The following is an 18,528-nucleotide window of genomic DNA, read 5'->3' on the forward strand; positions in this document are numbered from 1 at the left end:
TTTATGTGCATCGACCGAGCGCTTTGCCGAGCGCCTCGCGAGTAAGAAAAATTGCTCGATAAATCGTCTTATCTAGCGTCTTCTCCTAACTATTTCGTCTTTCTTCTCTCAGCTTCTTCCATTATAACGATATTCGTTTTACGAGCAAGAGATCGCGAAACCGTCGTTATTGGGTCAAGGCGATGCCGCGGACGCAACGAGGCTTATTAACGCGTCCCACTTCCCCCCCTCTCTCTCCCTCCTCTCCCGGGATCGAGAGAAGAATCGCGAGAAAAATGCAATTATAGTATTTAACGAATCGTACGACGAGATCGCTGTGATCGTATTATTAAATCGAGATACACGTGCGCGTACGGTCGTAATAAGCGCGAGGCAAAGTGTGTCGCGACTCGAAAACTAAATCGAAGCGTTACTCCGCTCGTTGACCGATTTCACGGCGTGATAACGTCTCGCGTCGAGGGACAGTCCCGAGCTGCGAGGACTTTGAGCACGAACACCGGATGTGGGATACGCGACGTCCGCGAGCAAGACTCTCGGTACGTTTTAAGAATCGATCGAACTAAGTAAACTCGTATTATCGTCTCCGTTCAAACGACCTCGTCGATGGGTCGTTTCATTAACGAAACATGCTCACGTATTCTTGGCTCGATTCATAATTAATGCGCGTCCGTCGGATTATTTCCCAACGAGAATACGAGAGACGTTCTTTCATCTTGTATGGACAAGTCGGACAGCTAGCATTCTTCGAGAATAGTTTATACCATGCTCGGAGTACGTAATAACGATTTAAAGTCTATGCGCGTGGAGAAGGAATTAACACGTTTAACGGTATTCGCCCATTGGACGGGCATCGCCCACGTCGACGTGTTCTGATTGGCTAACGAGTTGATTCGTCGACAAGGTAGACCTTTAATTGCCTTAATAAACGCCAACTCGCTCCTCGTTTTCCTTCGTTGTGCCTTTTGCGCGCACGTACAAAAAGGGAGACAGAGAGAGAGAGGGAGAGAGAGAGAGAGAGCGTGCGTATACACCTACGAAATAACGAGAGAACGCCTTATCGGCCTTATTAGAAATTATAAACGACGCTCTGGCCGAGATCTGGGTCGCGAATCTCGAAGCTTAAGGATCGGCAAGGACTAACCTCGAATCGTGTCAAGGATCGTCACGAGGAAACGGAGCCGGGATGCTCGTCGACGATATGTCACGTTCTTGCCTCTCGTCGTTTTTTACTCGCTGACAAATAAATTTCTGGCAGGACGTTTCGAACGACCTCCTACGTATTTGCGTGCGCGTGTACGCACGGTCGCTTTACCCAGCGGAAGTTAATTGTTAGTGCCGAGGAATGACAGGAAATCATCGGAAACCGGATGGAAAGCGGTTAAACAGAGCGTACCCTCGCCGGCCGATGCTACGAACTATATCGATCGGTGATTTCGAACGATAACGTTTTCCGTAATATCGCGAGAATGCGATGCGGATTTATATATCGATTGCGACTTTCCAATGTCACTTTTTCCTTTTTAGTTTTCTACTTTCTTCTCTCATTCTCTCTTCTCTCCTTTTCTTTTCTTTCTTTCTATTTTTCTCGATCGCGCACGATTAACGCGGCAAGCGAACCGTGAAAGACGCTTTTCGAGATTCACGATGAAACTGCACGAGAGCTCTCCCGCCGCCTCTCTCTCTCTTGCGCGCGAATCGGAGCACGCTCCATCTGCTTCGTCGCCGTCGTCGTCGTTCAACGAGTAATTTTGCGAACCCGTTGACAAGAGTTTTGCGAGCGTACTTTCCTTTTATATGGGTCGTCTCGATTAGGACGAACGTTTTCCCTCGGTCGTGCGTGAAGCGTCGAACGTAGAAACTACCAACTTGCCGGTTCTTTTTTTCTGTTTCTTTCTTTTCTTTTCTTTTTTTTCATAGATTTATTTCCGAGAGTTTAAACTGAAACTCGACTCGTCTCAGTTTCCATCCTACAATTTTGTTCTTTAGAAACGATATACATAAGCAGAAACTCGTTTGGAAGGAGCGTTCTTACGAGTTAAGTTTTGCACGTGGGTTGTGCGTAAGTGGATCCATCAAGACGAGACGCGACGAGGCCAGATCGAACAATGTTCGCGCGAACGAAACGATCGGCCCTACGTGTAATTTCAGTGCTTTACTCTGTCATGTTCGACGCGAGAAAAACTCGAGACGACGGGTGCCTCTTCTCTTTCGTAACGAGCGAAAGTTAAGCGCGCGAACCACCTGGATCCATGGCGAATCATTTTCTTCCCTACGTCGAGAAACATTTTCGAATCGTTTAATCAAATCGTTTCATTTCCTTTATTCATTTTGTTGCAGGCTACAAGAAAGATTTCAAAATGTGGATACCTCTTCGTCGCACCCGGCTGGGACTTTTCGAATCCTCTCAACCGTACAAAGGTTCGTTATTTTATTCATCGCTCGAAAACGTTCACTCTGATTATCTTTTAAAAGTCCACCTACCTATCTACCTACCTACCTACCTACCTACCTACCTACCTACCTACCTACCTACCTACCTACCTACCTATCTATCGGTCGCTTCCGATCGTTAGATTCCGTCGATGCCTCGGGAATTATCGTTAGTCCGTGATCGACAAATCGTGTTGTAAAATCGATCTCGAGTTTCGCAATTTTCTCATTATCGTGAAAGTGAGGATAACCGTGCCTGCCGCATATTTCCTTTTTTTCTTGTCTTTTCGTTTCTTTTCTCTTCTTTTCTTTCCTTTTCTTCTCATCTCTTTCATTTTATCTTTACAATGGTAGAATCGACGTTTTACGTAACACGCGAAACGAACGATTACCCACATTTCTTCTTTCTTTTCGATTCGATTATTTGTTATTCAATCAAAGAAAGAGGAGAGAGAGAGAGAGAGAGAGAATGTCTAACGTATAAGAAAATTTCAAATCTCAAACATTCCGTCGCGTGAGCACGGCGGAGAAAGTGAATAATTAGGAGTCGCCTTAAGGCCTTAAAGGCCTTTGAAGCCTCGAACGACGAACGACGCGTAATGGCCGTTAATGCTTGGTATCGACTCCTTAATCAAGCGGATCTCGTTAATTCGTACTCTTACTAATGTCGCCGTGCCAGAAAATTTTCTCCTCTCGCGAAAAATCAATGGGCGAGATCGGTTTGTATTTTGTTTGGAAAAGAGAATATATGATTTTGTATTTATTTACAAGCATAAATTCTCCATGTCGGTACTCCTCGTCTCTCGCTGGCAGTTCCCAATGGAAGAAAGTTCTATTTTTGCTTGGCGAAGCTTAACGAGCGTGTTTCGAGCGTAATGACGGCTCGTCGTCGCCTCGCGAACGCGCTCTCTTGCCTTACACGCGGGAGCTCGGCTTAAGCCGTCTTTTCTTCTTCCTCCTCCTCCTCGTCCGTCTCCTCTTCTTCCTCGTCTTCCTCTTCCTCTTGTGGAACTTGGTCGCTGCAGCCTTTGCAAAATGCATTTGCTTACGGCTCGCACCGCGACGAGTGCACGGTGCCGTATAAAATGGCGCATTATTCGCGAGTTATGTCCCGCGTACGCACGCCGCCTCTCTTTTCTTTCTCTTCTTTCTCCTTCCTTTGTGCCGCCTCTCTCAAAGCAGCACCAGCAGCACCAGCAGTAACAACCTTAAGGCGGCGGCCCCCTTGGCGCGCGCCAATACGACGACTTTCTTTTCTCTCTCTCTCTCTCTCTCTCTCTCTCTCTCTCCCTTTTTCTTCTTACCACACTCTGCTGATATTCTTTTTCCTTGACATTTTTTATTTCCTACAAAAGTACACGACAGACGGGAGCTTCTTCTCCCAACTTTTATTTCACGAGTTCCAAACGACTCCACGCTCGTTTACTTTTCTTTCTTACGGTTTCAAAGATACGCACGAGTTGCGACTCGATTCGAGAGTTTAGACCCGAGTTTGCGATATATATATTTTTTTTCTTTTTCTTTTTCACGGAATTCAACGGATCGAACGGGATCGCTTTCACTGCTGGGTCTGCTTTCTTGCGTCTTCCGGAGTACACCGTGCAAAGTTCCCTTAATGGATAAGTTCATGCGCGTCGACCTCAACTTCGTTTCGCTTTCCATTATCGGTACACCTGGAGATGGGTAATAGGAATCGTTTTTCCATTATCCGTAGTTATGCGAAATATTATTCGAATATATTATTCGGTCAATGATCTCTGGAAAGTGAAAATCATCTTGTACATTTCCCGAGCCCGTTAATGGGATTTTATATATTTTCTTGGCTTCCACGCTTCGCGTTTATCCGACGATAATCGGGTTACCGAATCGCCCTGCGGGTAGATCGATACGTTTTAAACGAGCTTCGACGAGCCAGCAATGGACGATATTTTTTTAAATACGTAACTATACGATACACCTAGCATCGAGAGAGAGAGAGAGAGGAAAAAAAATCAGGAGCGGCTCTACTCCGTGTCCGTTTTGTCTTATTTCTTGTGAAACTCGTAACGGTCAACCCGGTTTACATATCGCAAATTGTTTTCGTGTTAATCGTAGTTTACGACGAACGTATTTAAACTCGGATTTTAATCGATATCGCTCTCGATGTACCCTGCAAAATCTTCAGATCTATGCTTTAATTCGCAAACTTTTTAAACGATGGTTAGTTTCGTCGACCACGAAGTACCGTTCTCTACGCCGATGCACGAGAGATGGAAGAAGCGATGGAAAAAAAGAGACGTAAAGCGTTCTCGAAGGCCGGTTGACACCTGTGTCGAAAATAAAAATGGACCGCAAGTAGGCGGCCTGAAATATCTCTCTCTCTCTCTCTCCCTTCCTCTTTGTCTCTGTTATTCTCGCCCACAGTACTTTGCGCTCGAATCACCGCGAAATCCGTGTGAACGAACCGTCGTGAGAACGAGAAAAAAGAATGCTTCGGAGTCGTAAGGAAAGCGCTACCACATGATGCCCGCTTGGAATAAAAGGAGAGCTCTGCGAAGCGGCGCTAAAGAGAGAGAGGGAGAGAGAGAGCGAGTCGTTAGACGCATATTAAGGTCAACGTCCGGCAGGACGCAAGCACGAGACCTCGATTTTAAAATTCACTTTCGTCATCGCCGCGGCCCTCCTCTCGTGTCAGGTGCATTTCCATCGCAATACGAAAACGATGCGAAAAAGTGAAACGCTTCGTTGGCGACAATTTTATTAGATCGATTTTTAAGAGCCCTTTCTCGTTGCATGCTTTCTCGATCGCAAGGACGAAATAGTTTTCGTAATTTGGACTTTCTCGGGCGTTTCGTTCTCCTCCGATATTTAAAAATGGTCTCTCTCTCTTTCTCCCTCTCCGTGTACCCCACTTCATCGCGACTCTTCGCTTCGCGGATCTACCGATCCGTATAAAATCGTTTCGAAACGATCGAGCGAGCCTACCTGACGCTTTCTTCTTCCTCTTTTGCTTCTTCAAGGTATCGGTTCGTTTTGAGGAAGCCTTGTGAAAGAATCGGAACATCAAACGAGCTGTCCGTTCCTCTCCCTCTCTTTCGATCTCATTGGCCGAGAATTGGCAGGTGTTTCGAGCGTGCGTATAAAAAGCAGGGCGTTAGGCGCATGCAAGACGATAATTTATCGACTCGCTGGCACAGCAGCTTTGCAATATATTTTAATTAATATGCGACGCTGAAAAAGTCGGTCGAGGTCGCGTTCTCGAAGGTCCGAAAAAGTTCGATCGATCGACTCGCCGATCAACCGACCTACGTACGATTGATATTTATTTAGATCAAATAACGGTGAAGAACGTTCCGCGGGAGGGACACTTCGTAGGCGAGTCGATCGTTAAAACGACGTTCGAGGAATCGTATTCCCTCGTTTAATGGGAATACTTTAAAAAGGTGTAAGCTGACTTTTCGAGCCAGTTCGATTAAATTCTTAGCGTACTCGATGCAATGGCAAAATGAATAAAACTCAGCTTTGTCCGAGCCGCTAACGGATCGAGTCTTTGCTTCCCTTATTTTCTAGCGCGTCCAACGAAATTGAGAAACGCTCGTACGTTAACGTTTGTTTTAGAAAGGTAAGAAACAGCCGAGCTCTGGAAAGGTCCCTTTCTCTCTCTCTCTCTCTCTCTCTATCTATCCATCCATCTGTCTATCTATCCATCTCGATCTCTCTATGGATGGTTTCTCCGATCGGACGCAAAGTTAAGAACATCGTTGAGGAAGAAACCGCGTTCGGAGTAGCTCGCAATGACGATATCGGTGAAAGCGAATCTTCATTAATGCTTCACGAAGACATTAAAGGCCACGCCGTTTGGTTCGTCGACTTCCGCGTAGAATCGTACCTGCGTATCTTAGTAGGTATCTTATCCCCTGTACTTACGTAGGTATTATTTACCTATCGTCTTTATCTCGAGTGAAATTTTTCACGATTCCGTCGAAAGATTTGCATTCGAGAGGGCAAAGAAACGTAGAAACAATCGTCGAGAAAGATGGTACGATGTTTGAAAACGCGTATCCGCCGGACACGGCTGTGATACTCGAACGCTCGTCTTATATGCATAACTGTACCTGTCCGCGGCGGAGCGCGATTACCGGTGCCGATGCAACGAGGTAGGTAGGTACTATTAGCGATTCTCCCGTTAGGATAAATACGTGTCAGGCGCCATGGGATCATCTCGTCCTAACGATTAATAGCGACGGATTAACCCGGACGCTAAGACACCAGTAGGGATAATGTCATTCTGGAATTTCATGGAAAATTGAGCACGAAACGTTAAACTTTGAAGCTCGAGGTGAGAAAAAGGTTAATCCTTGCGTACTATTAAAAGCGATACGGTGGACGTCGCACGTGCGAAGCCGAGCGAGTGAGTCACCGGCAGAGAAGGAGGAGGGAGAGAAGGACACTCTCGGAGGACGATTTCAAGGGGGTTTCTTGGCTCTTACGCAGGTGGTTCTGCGGTAGCACGAAACCTTCTCTCTCTCTTTCTCTCCCTCTCGGGGGGGGGCATGGTCGGACGCGCGTGCGCGCGAGCGCGACTCTCGGCGGCGGCGGTGGCGGTGGCGGTGGTGATGGTGGTGGTGGCGGTGGTGGTGGCGGCGGCGGCGGCGGCGGCGATGGTGTGGTAGTGGTGTTACGGTAGGTTATGCCTTGCATTCCTCGCGAGGTCGACGAACCGAGACGAGCGAGCGCGCGAGAGCGACTGCCTTGCATGTTCGGCCACGTTGCCTTCGCTTCTGGCCACTGTCCGCTCCCTCCCTCTTTCCTCCCTTTTCCCTTCCCGACGGACCTCTTTTCCCTTTCTTTTTTTCTTCCGAATAAAACCCATCGTAAAGGCACGTTTTGAAATTTTCTCATTCACCTCCTTTAAATCTATCTGTCGTAACTTCAACGCGTGGCTCCTTTTATTCTCCATTCAACGGCATATCATATTTACTTTAATAGCTAACGCAATCCTCGATGAAGAGGAAGTCGATACGGGGGTCTTGCTCGTAAGTTTCTTTCTCTTTCCTCTCTCGCTTCTATCGTACTCCGTGGAAAGAGAAGGATCGCCTCTCGCTCTCTCTTCGTCTCCTTCCTCTCCTTTCGTCCTTACAGGGCGTTCCAGCTCGGGGACACTTCCGTCTTTCTTGCCGAACGAAGGAGAAGGGGAAGGACGAGGAGGTGGAGGAGGAGGAGGAGGAGAAGGAAGTACGATCGAACGATTCTGACGACTTCTTGCATGTTACCACGCCAGCTATTCTCCACGACTCCACGAGGCACAAACTCGAACAAGTTCCTTCTCTTTTTCGTCTTGCTCCACTTCTCCGGATCCATCAAATTTTTTCCCTTCCTGCTGATCCTCCAGAGCTCTTACCGATCGAATACGTTTCATTCCGATCGTATAGTTCCACGGAGAAATTATTAAATGTAATGTCGGGGGAAAAATGACCCTACGAACGACGACCTCTCGGCTCTCGGTAGCTTTGCCTCGCGAAGGGCTTTCGACGGGTTTTTTCTCTTTCTCTTTCTTCGTCGTTCGCGAGGCGCGCACGTGCCGATGGTAGTAACCTCGAAGACAATGACACGTCGGCGACGAGCTCGTCGGCACATGTAAATGTAACCTTTTGCGAGCGCACGTAGAAGACGTTGCGGCTCCGTTCGGTGAAAGGTGCGACGTGTTTCGATTCCGCGATCCGTAAGGCCTCCGCGCTGCCGCTTCTTCGCATTCGCCGCTAGGAAATGTCAGGTAGCCGTTTGCGAAAATCTCGGAGGTAAAGCGGCTTCGATCTCTTCCTCTTGCACCTCCTTTCTCGCCGGTTCGTTGCGAAACCTACCGACTTTGTTTCTCCGGGATTCTTTTCGTCGTTTTCTTTTCCTTTTTTCCCTGCAGCCACGATAAAATCCTAATCTCCGATTAATCGAGTTCGGCGCGACTCGATTAACATTCGATTCCTATTGGAAAATCGTTTAATTGCTATTACGTACGACGAATCGAGAGGAGAAAAAATCTGCGTTGCGTAATGCCCGCTGATCGCGTACGAATAGGGAGAGCTAGCGGGGGGAATTTCAATGAGATGTTTCCCTATCAAAGTGGTAGGGGATCGTTTGCGCGCAGTCTCGAGAAAGATCACACGAGAGCAGGATCGTAACAAAGTCGCCGTATCCGTCTTACGACGAGGATCTCGTATTTCTGTGGGACCGTTTCACACGGATACAGGGATCTTCGACGTCGGAGCGGAGATGCAGCGAGTCGTGTGTGCTGTATTGTTGGATGGATACGCGCGTGGAGTCACGCGAAACGGGCTTTACGATACCGACACCATTCATCGCGCTTCTTCGAGCAATCCCGCGGAATGACCTTCGATCTTCTCGCATCCATCACGCTAGGATCCTCGCCGCGTAATCCTCTTCTTCTTTCGCCGTCTCTCGTAACAGATCGCGAGGTGCTTGCCGATCGTCGCTTGAATTTCAGCTTTCCGGTTTCCCATTGGATCTCGCGTTAGCGTCTAAGGCGATTCCGGGAAGATCGGAGCCGCCGATCCAACGCCGCTTGGAACGCGCGGGTAGGTTCTTTCGAAACTCTCTCGTTCTCGGCGCTGTTTTTTTCGCTTCCTTCGAGAGATCGTAATTTCCACCTGCCGGACCACGCTCGATTTGCATTCGCGTGCTGCGCGAGCAGAGGCCTGCCAAGTACCGCGATCCGGTCGATTAATCGCCTCCCGTGAACGCGAGAGAGCTCTCCTCGAAGGAGCGTTGTTTCTCGTAGCAACGCGTAACGCGTTCGAACGAGATTACGCGTCGCCTTATTACGACACCGATCTCTTCCCTCTCTTTCTCTTTCTTTTCTTTCCTTCGCTTTTAGTTTCGTTATGTCTTTTTTCTTTTTTTGCCTTCCTCGTTCTGCTCCCCTTCTTTCTTATCCTTTCTCCTCTTAGCTGGCGAACGAATGTACCTAGCGATCGCTAGTCATTAACGTTTTCACGTCGAAAGGTCATCTCGTTAGGCGACATCGCGCTTCGCGATACCAAGCGTTGCAATAATTCATTGCGTAAGCGCGACTTTAAAGGCGGCACCTCGCGCTTTTACGTCCGGGATCATCGAGAGCGTCCTTTAACCTCGGACCGACTCGACTCTCGTGCCTCGCAATTTTAATGCATCCGTCAGCGAGCGCGATCGAGCGAGTTCCTCCGCCAGGTTCTTCGCCTGAATCAAGATCCAGAGGATCGATCGTCGGCCGTTAAATATTTCGCTGTTTTGCCCGGCGATGATCCATCTTCCGGAGAACCCGACGATTACGTAACGATTTTCTACGTTCGCGGCTCTCCCTCTTAGATCTCGCCTTTGATCGCCATTCCCTCGACTCTGCGATTTTTGCGCAGTCGCGCAATCGTGGTCACGGTTGGCAAGGGAAAAAAGAAGAGCGAGCGAGAGAGAGAGAGAGAGAGAGAGAATATCATAGAAGAAACGATCTACATGGAGGGTAATACGAGTTAGCACGAGGAAGCTGTCGACAAGAAGGTCGTAACGGAAGCAAGATAAATGCGTGCTCGCACGCATAGCCGTCGGTACATCGGCCACTTTAAATGTACACGCTCGCGAGATAACGATTCCTCTCGAGGATTGCCTTCTGTTATCGCGAGATGCTCTTCGACGGCTAATGAAAATTCTCCGGATAGTAAAAAGTCGAACGAGCTCGATAGATTCTTTTTCTTTATCTCGGCCCGTCCCCTTCGTTCGTGCCTCTCTCGTTTTCGTTGTCCTCGTCGAACCAAGAGAACGACGTCGCGTTTGAACCGTCGAGATTTTATCTTATCATATCGCGCCCTTGGACAAAGGTTCGTCACGGCGAATTACGATAGGCGAAGGTACTACCCGTTTACTTAGTCGCGCCAACGAGGAGGCGCAGAGGACGGGCGCGCACGGCTTACTCGAGAAAGTAAGCCGCCAATTATCACCTTTCTAGCTCTTGTCCGAACACGAACCCGTTTTACTTTTTCTCCTTTCGACGTAGCCTACGCGAGTCCCCCTGTTTTCTAGCTCTCCTCTTCCGGCGGACGTTCGAAAGAGACGAATCGTCGTGCCTCTTTCTTATCCGTCGGGTGAAAACGCGTTGGAAAACTACGAGAGAGGAGGATTTTCCTGTCTTCCTTTATAATCCTGTCGTCGAGCCTCGAAAAAGCCGACGGATCTACTTTCGACCGTCGCGATTTCACTTAATCGTCCGAGAAAAGTACGAGCCGAGTCTTGTCGCCATGGAGATTCGTCTTACTTTTCGTTTGTTCGCCTCTTCGCTTCTTTCCTCTCGGCGCGAGTAATCACGCGTCGCTCGTAACGGTTTCTACAACGAGACCACTACGATGTTTATGGCGCGTCACAAATTGACACGCCTTTTTCTTATTTTTATCTCGAAGCCGCGATCGAGCCTTCGCTTATGCGCTCGTAAATCTGACGTATCGGGTGCGGATAAATTATTAACCTGGACTAGAAGGATAGTCGTGCGAGAGCGCGTGGGTGGATAGTCGGCTCGGCGGCGAAATTTCGATTTACATTTTAAGGAGGTGTTACGAACTAGCCTGCGCCCCGCGAGAGGGGAGGAATATTTATTTATTAACGTTCGCGCTCTCCAAAGGAGCTATCTGCCGGGTGAAATTAACAAAGCCGGACTTTCTATGGGTTTATCGCTAAATCATTGCCCGTTAATTACAGAACGAAATTCAAAATAAGATCTACGCGGCGCATCGTTGCCCACGGATCGCGTGTTTGGATTCATTTAAAAATAATCTTTTTCGAAGATCGAATTCTGCGAGGGGCTAGGTACCATAATACATATATCCGTTCCACGCGATGTCCTTTCTTATAACTTATTAATCGAGAGAAAATCTCTAAGGTCGGATAACGTCATCGGCGCGTAGCGAAGCAGCGGGATTCGTCGAATATACCTATTTTAATGATCGTCCGTGTACGTACGTACATACGTAAGCTTCCCCTCCCTCGCTCTACCTCCTTGTATTAATTATTGACTGGACGAGCAATTATCTTGCCAGAGTCCGAGGACTAGCGGCGAAACTTTGAAATTATGATCTTCGCAAGGCGGAGAGTTAATTACGCCATTTGACTTCGATCTCTACGAAGACGCCTAACGAGCGATCAAAATTCATCGTTCCCTCGATCAAATCCTTTTACTCTGTCTCTTCGTTTCGTCGAAGAAAGAAAAGCGAATCAACGAGCGATACGCGGAATCCGACTACGGTCGGCCATCGAAAGAAATTTCTACTTTCATCGGAAAGGAAGATTTCTCTTTTACGTTCTCATCGAGGACGTTGATAAGGTCGAAGATTCTCGGCAGCGGTTGCGCGTCTAATAAGAGAACGATAATAAAACTGATTTCTCTCGTTGCAACCACGTACTTGTCTCTCTCTCTCTCTCTCTCTACTTTTCTCTCACGATTGCAAGTGGAAAAATGCGTAGCACGTCACGCTTCGAGGAAAAAAAGTTCTTCCAAGTTCGCGTTCGCGAGGTGCCGTTCAATTTGAACCGTCTCGAGTTTGCGCCAATTAGTCGTTTACCGTCCGAATCGATGTTTGCCCGTTCTTCTCGACGTTCCGTAACATCTTTAAAGATCAGGATACTTTCACTTTACGCGCTGCATTACCTTTTACACGCTTGCAGTCGGTGCATCCGACGAAACTACTTTCTGTATACATTTTCTCTTAATACATATAATTCTTTCTTCCTCTCCTTTTCTCCTTCGTTTTTTCTTCTCTTTAAATATCCATCCGCAGGAGACTTTTCTCGCGGGATTAATTCTTTAGCGGGAGTGCGTTCGCTAATTTCGAAAGAATCGTTCTCGAAGAGAAAGGAGGGGGCATGGAATGCCGGTTGACGAAACAAGATCCATAAATTGTGGGTCCTGGATGGAAGAAAACGGATCATGGTTGGAACGGATTGGGTCACGTTACCGTTGAGGTCAGATCGGTCTCTTTAGCAACCTCGCCCATTTCCTACCGCAGGGGAAGACCATAGCGTGGCGATAGCAGTTGTTTCGTAGCACGCCAGGCCATAACCGCACGACGCCGACGACGGCGCTTCCTCTTCGATTCAGACGACGGAGAGTCGTGAGCCAAAGAGAGGAAGCCGAAGAAGATATAATCCGATCGACGTCTAGGAAGTCGAAGCTAACATCGGGAACGTTTCTTTACCACGTTACTTTGTCACGAAACGTTTCGCTGTTTCTCACGAGAACGACACGCGTTCTTCCGTCATTGATTTTTCTTTTTCTTTTTCTCTTTCTCCCCTTTTAATAATTCTCGCTCGCTGATATAACACGATTTATTATAAGCCAACTTAACGAACGAAGGTAACGAAAAATCGTACCACGATAGGAGTTTTGCCATCCGTATCTTTTTCATCCAGGAAGCGCGTCCCGAATGACCATCGATATGTAAGACGAACTTCTTGATCCGTGGGCGATGCAAAATGATCGTCGCTATACCCGGAAGAAGGTGCGGTAGGTCAGCGTTCCGAAGCGCGCACCGCGATCGATCGATCCGTCGATCTACGGTCCATCCTTCTCACTCTCTCTCCGTAGAGTTCCGTGGAGCGCATCGAGGGACGGACGTGACTCGAAAGTCTTTTGCTTCGAGAGGAATACGATCTAATCATAGAAAATACGCGCTTTATAACGTTTATCGAGTAGTATTTGTCCTGTCATTTTTTGCCGACCACCGTTAAAGACAGGGTGATTCATCCGTATTCTAAATGGCGGCCAAGTGGTACAACGATAGCGCGCTAACGGTCTGCGCTTTATTATCTTTAGGCACGCGACACAAAGAAGCCTCGATCGATTCCTCTCATCGCGCGCGCGAGGGAGAGAGAGAGAGAGAGAGTGCGAGAGAGGATATACACGAGGGCTAGGTCTCTAAAAGTATAGCTAGAATTACAGCAGACGTTACACGAGGAAGAGATTACGGAGTCCAAAGTTCCGCGCTTTCTCTTCTGCACACCGTGTCTCGATTCTCTTCCTCTCTTTCTTTCGCTGGCGCATTGTTCGCCAACGACGTCTCGCTTCTTCGTCTTTTACGTCCTTTACGTCTTCCTTCTGCTTCTCCTCCACCTCCCCCCGCCACTTCTTCCTCTTCCTTCGGCGAAGAGAAGATCTTCCCACGCACGTGCCAGGGCCCCTCGTACGAGTTCACCGAGGCCTGGTGAATAATTACCAGATAAAGATACCGCCGTTCTGTGTAGGCCGAACGTCTCCTTTCTTCTTCTTATTCTCCGTCCCTCCTTTCTCTCTCTCTCTCTCTCTCTCTCTCTCCTTCTCTCCTTCTCTCTATTCCGCATCGGACGATTTTGCAACGGTACCTAGATGCCTGTTCGACAACGTACGACGACGTATCTCCACGATGACCACCGACGAATTCTATCTACGAGGAAGTTTTCTCCTCCTTCTTCCCCTTCTCGATATGAATGCGAAGATAATGAAAAGATAAGGAGAAAGAAAATCGCAAAGTCGAGTCCTTCATCTTCTCGTCTTCCTTCGTTCGTCAAAGTTCGTGCCAGGAGCGATGACTCGGCACACTCGTCGTCGCAAAGTCTCGTTCCATCTCGCCGTAAATTAATGGCGGCTTTCTACCGCGGCCGCGTTTTTTACGAGGCATCGTAAAATTTGGAAAATGCCAGGCACACGTTTAAAAAAAAAGAAAAAAGGAGTCGCGGCGGCCTCGCCGCAGGTGGCATTGAAAGGGAAATCGCGACGACCTGCCGCGATGGCTCATGCCGTCGTTCCTACCTTTCTTTTCTTCTCCGACTTTGTTTCTAATTAACGGCTACCTCGTGCTAATTACCCAGCTAGCGCGTCGGTAAACCTTAGAGATTCCTTGCCGCGACTCGAACAAGTACGGGCTCCTGACTCTTTCTCGTAGAATAGTTTTCGCTCGGAGTCGTAATTACGATTTCGTGGAAGCTCGCTGTATACTTAGAGAAAAAGAGGAAAAAGCGAGAGCGCGGTTTTCGCGGTACGAGTCTAAACGGCGATCGACGCGTCTCCGGCTATCTTTATTAACCTTTCACTCGTCCTTCTTTTTTATTTCTGTTTCAGAGATGGCAAAGAAGATGGTTCGTCCTTTACGACGACGGAGAGTTGACTTATTCGGTCGACGAGCACGTAAGTACTCGCTACGATTTATAATTCGAAGTAGGTACGTTAAGACGAGTCGAATCCCTTTAAGGGCACCGTCGCCCCTCGAAGGCGCTCCAACCGCCTTTCGCGTTAGCTCGAAAATCCACTTTACCGCTGACAAATCCGTTTACCGCACCGATAGGGATTCGTTCGACTCGCGCTCCGCTGTGCTCGACCGGCGCTGAGAAAGACGACACGGGTCAGCGTGCCGTGTTCGTTAAAGAGCACGAATTAATACCGCGTTCCTTCCTTTTATTTCTCATTCGCGTCATCGAGTCTCTTGTAAAGCTTGCGTAAGATCCGTTGGGGTACACCTGAAAGCTAAATCGGCTTCTACACGATCATCGATCCCATTACAGGGAGAATACTTAACCCCGCTCCGCGGCTTTTTCTCGAACGAAATGTTAAACCTCGTTTCGTTCGTTTCCCCCGGCGCCTTCTACAAAGAATCATTTTCATGGAATTCCGTTCCTCCTTCCGTACTCGGCAAAGAAAGAGAGAAAGAGAACGAGATGGACGAAGCCGACGGTCACGTATTATCATTGAAGTATCATGAACTGTCGGACTTGTAACTTTATAGCCAGGCAGTGAATCAAAAGCTGCCCCGCCAAGTGGCTTCCTCGGAACGTAGAAGCGTCAAAGGTCGAAGTCAATTGTGCTCGACTGACAGGCCGGTTCGCGCTTCCCGGACTCCCCACGATCTCTCCGTAATATCTCTCTACCTTGGCCAAGAGGGCCTTCGACGAGGAGAGGGAGAAGGAAGAGGAGGATAGCGGTTCGTCCGTGCGCGATAATATTTCCTCTTCCCGATGTCGATGCTCGCTGGAAAACGCATCGTCAACGGTAACGATTTAACGTCGCGTACGCGAGACTCGAGGACGATTCGTTCGAAAAGATTCTTTCTCTTCCTCGGCGAAGCTCCTTGACTCGTGGCAGGCCTTCTCGTTCAACCGGTCGAAGGTCGCGTCGACGATCCAAACTCTCCGAAGAAGCCCTATCGTTCCTAACACCGACACGGCCGTCTCTAATCTCCTCGCAGTCCGTTCGAGTTATTAAGAAGATAAGTACGGCCGCGTATGGGGAACGAGACACGCCATTTCTCTTTCTCTCTCCCCTTATCTCTGTCGTTATCCTTCTATGGTGACAGAGGGAGAGATCCGCGTAGCCACCGTAAGTACGTCCTTTCTTTCGGTTATCTCCGTCGCGCGCGAGTCCGTATTTCTGATATTCCGTAAGGTTCGCGATACGAAGAGGTGCGTATCTTTTGTATTCGTCGACCTTGGCTCGTCCCCTCGCTAGCAGCAGCAGGTCCTTGGAGGCGTGGTGAGGCTCGAAATCGTCATCTCGCGCGAGGTCGCACGAAAGTCGCAAAAAGGAAATGGACGATCTTGTTCGCGTGGTGCGAAAGAGGTTCACCTCGAGACGCCTTTTCTCACAGTCTCTCTCTCTCTCTCTCGCATACACGCACGCACGCACATCTCGTTGGCACCTTGTGCTCATTCCGAGATGAAATCTGTCGGGGTCCTTGATTTCCTGCGCGCTCGAGTTCTTGTAACGCGTTCGATCGTTCTATCTCATCTTCGAATCCAATTGATCGTCGGACTCGCAATTACCTTCCTCTCGCATCGCACGCCTTGCGATAAAATGCGTCACGATCGGTCGTCCGTCTCGTCTTAGGAGAAAACTGCGGAACGAGGAATGGCCTTGTCGCTTTCGTGGAAGAACAAAGACGATGCGTTTGGTCGGTCTTTGGTGACGGTGCGCGATAAGACGTCGCCGCCGTCGCCGCCGCTTGTACCTCAAAGTGACTCGGAGATAACAGAAAGTTCTACCGTTAGCGGAGATATGTGGGCGCCTCCATTACCCAGCTGTTCAACCTGCTCGCTCGCAATCGGACTCTCGAAGGAGATCTCGAGGAGACTTGGAAGGAGCGCTTTGAACTAGACCAAACGGGGTACCGACTGTTGGCTACGTTTAATGGCATCTCTCTATCTCTCTTGCTTCCTCGGATCGTTCGCCCTTTTCGCATAGTCTTCGTCGTCGTCGTCGTCGTCGTCGTCGTCGTCGTCGTCGTCGTCGTAGTTAACAGTTAGTCGGAACACGGAAGCTGCACCTTTACGATTTAATGGAACGCGATGGAGGACGAAGAAGGCACATCGTGGACTCGTTGAAATCGAGCTTCGAAACGAATGCCGGCACGAGTTTTGAGCTATAACGACCGGTTTAATGACCGGCTTAGATTCATTGTATCGAACCACGCTTCGGTGCTTAGGCCTCGAGAGAGGTACTTACTTTAGAAGTAAGTATGCGAGAGCTCTGATCAACGACTCTGTTTACTTACGTGCAACGCCCGTGTCCAGTTAGGTTTAGCTCGATCTCTCGCCACCATAGCAGCCGCGCTAGCAGCGCTGCTAGTAGCGGAATGTTCGCTGTTCCTTCGGTATTCTCACGACGATTGGACGCTTTAAGAAGAAGGCAGCGCTATTCAAAGGAGAGACCTTACAACGAAATCTTTTTAGGTACGTTCCATCTCGAAATTCTTCAGGCATTTTTCCTCGACGCATTCCGTAGAGAAAAAGAGAGTGAGAGAGATAGATAGAGAGAGATAGAGAGAGAGAGAGAGAAAGAGAGAGAGAGACGGACTTATCGACGCCAATGACGAAAAGAAGCGGTGACTCGGAACCGATAGCCCCATCCCCGTAGAGAGCGGGGCAGAAACTCATTTCGAAAATTCCTCAGGGAGAGGTATGTAATTATCTGGGAATAATGGACACCCTAGGCGGTCTGGGTAATTTTCGTCCACTCAAATCCATCCAAAGGGAACCAGTTGAAACACGACGGCGAATTAATTGTCTTCCTATGCGCTATACGACGACGATGTCGTCGTCGTCGTCGTAACGTTTTACGAATAATCGTTTCTCCTTTTTAACGCGGTTCTTTTAATTACGTTACCAGCGATTAATAATAAAAGAAAAAAAAACATTTAATTTTACGAAGCATATTTCATTGCTTCTAGTAACAATACAAACGCGCTCGTTAGAAACGATAATACGAATTGATAAAACGTAGTAGTAATTTGTAGTACTTTAATCCCGTGTAAGTCACACTCGGATAATTTATTACCGGCGTAAACGAGACGGCGTGACGACACATGAATTATGAGCGCTCCTTCCTCGTCTCGTGGACGGACCCTCGGAGTCACAACTTCGAACGGAATTTAACGAAAAGACTCAAAGGTGAATATTTTCAAAGATATTCTTGTCGATAAGACGACAGGGAATTTTGATCTTCTAATTGGATCTCTTTTTACTTTAATTAAAATCGAAAACGACGCTGTTTTCGCAATATCTCGCAGATCTCTCTCTCTCTCTCTCTCCTTCTCTCCGTCTCTCGTTTACAGGGAATCGCGTTTGAAATATAACGAGGCGTGTCTTCTGTCGAATTTTCTACTCGACTCGTCGACCCACCGCCAGAACTGGTCGACCTCTATCCACTCCGTGTTTTTGTTTATCATTTTCCTCCAGACATCCTGTTGTCGTATTGTTCCCCTCGTTCATTTGCGGCTCGATCCGAGAGCGGAGAAGAAGGAAGGTTGGGATCCGAGGATCGGTCGTTCTCAGGACGAGGCGTTATACAGACGCAATTATCAATAATAATAGTTCCGAGGAAGGTCGCTCCCCGGCAACGACATTCGTTCCATCTTCTTCTTTTACTTCGTCCTCTTCGTCGCTGTCCAAATTGACAAGCACTTACCGTGCGAGATAATAGAGAGCAACTTTGTCCCTTTCTTTCCGTCTACGACATAGAAATCACGCGAGCATTATTTTCCTTTCGTTTGCCGATAAAAGTAGATTGAGATAAATGCAATTACCCCACTAGCTATTAATTATAATCGTCGTCGATTAATCGGACCT

At 48.2% G+C, this 18,528-nt stretch overlaps 1 protein-coding gene across 4 annotated transcripts in view; it reads left to right on the forward strand.

The window, feature by feature from the left end:
* Positions 1–18,528, forward strand: part of LOC127063516 (protein outspread) — a 62,106-nt gene that overhangs the window by 17,822 nt on the left and 25,756 nt on the right. For 3 of the 4 annotated variants that reach the window (XM_050993414.1, XM_050993413.1, XM_050993411.1), the window contains exons 2-3: positions 2,338–2,418; positions 14,534–14,599. In XM_050993414.1, coding sequence (XP_050849371.1) covers positions 2,338–2,418; positions 14,534–14,599 — 147 coding nt within the window. The remainder of the gene's footprint in view (positions 1–2,337; positions 2,419–14,533; positions 14,600–18,528) is intronic. The other variant, XM_050993412.1, reaches the window with a different exon arrangement.

The sequence above is a fragment of the Vespula vulgaris genome, chromosome 4 (assembly GCF_905475345.1).
Source record: "Vespula vulgaris chromosome 4, iyVesVulg1.1, whole genome shotgun sequence".
NCBI classification, from domain to species: Eukaryota; Metazoa; Arthropoda; class Insecta; order Hymenoptera; family Vespidae; genus Vespula; species Vespula vulgaris.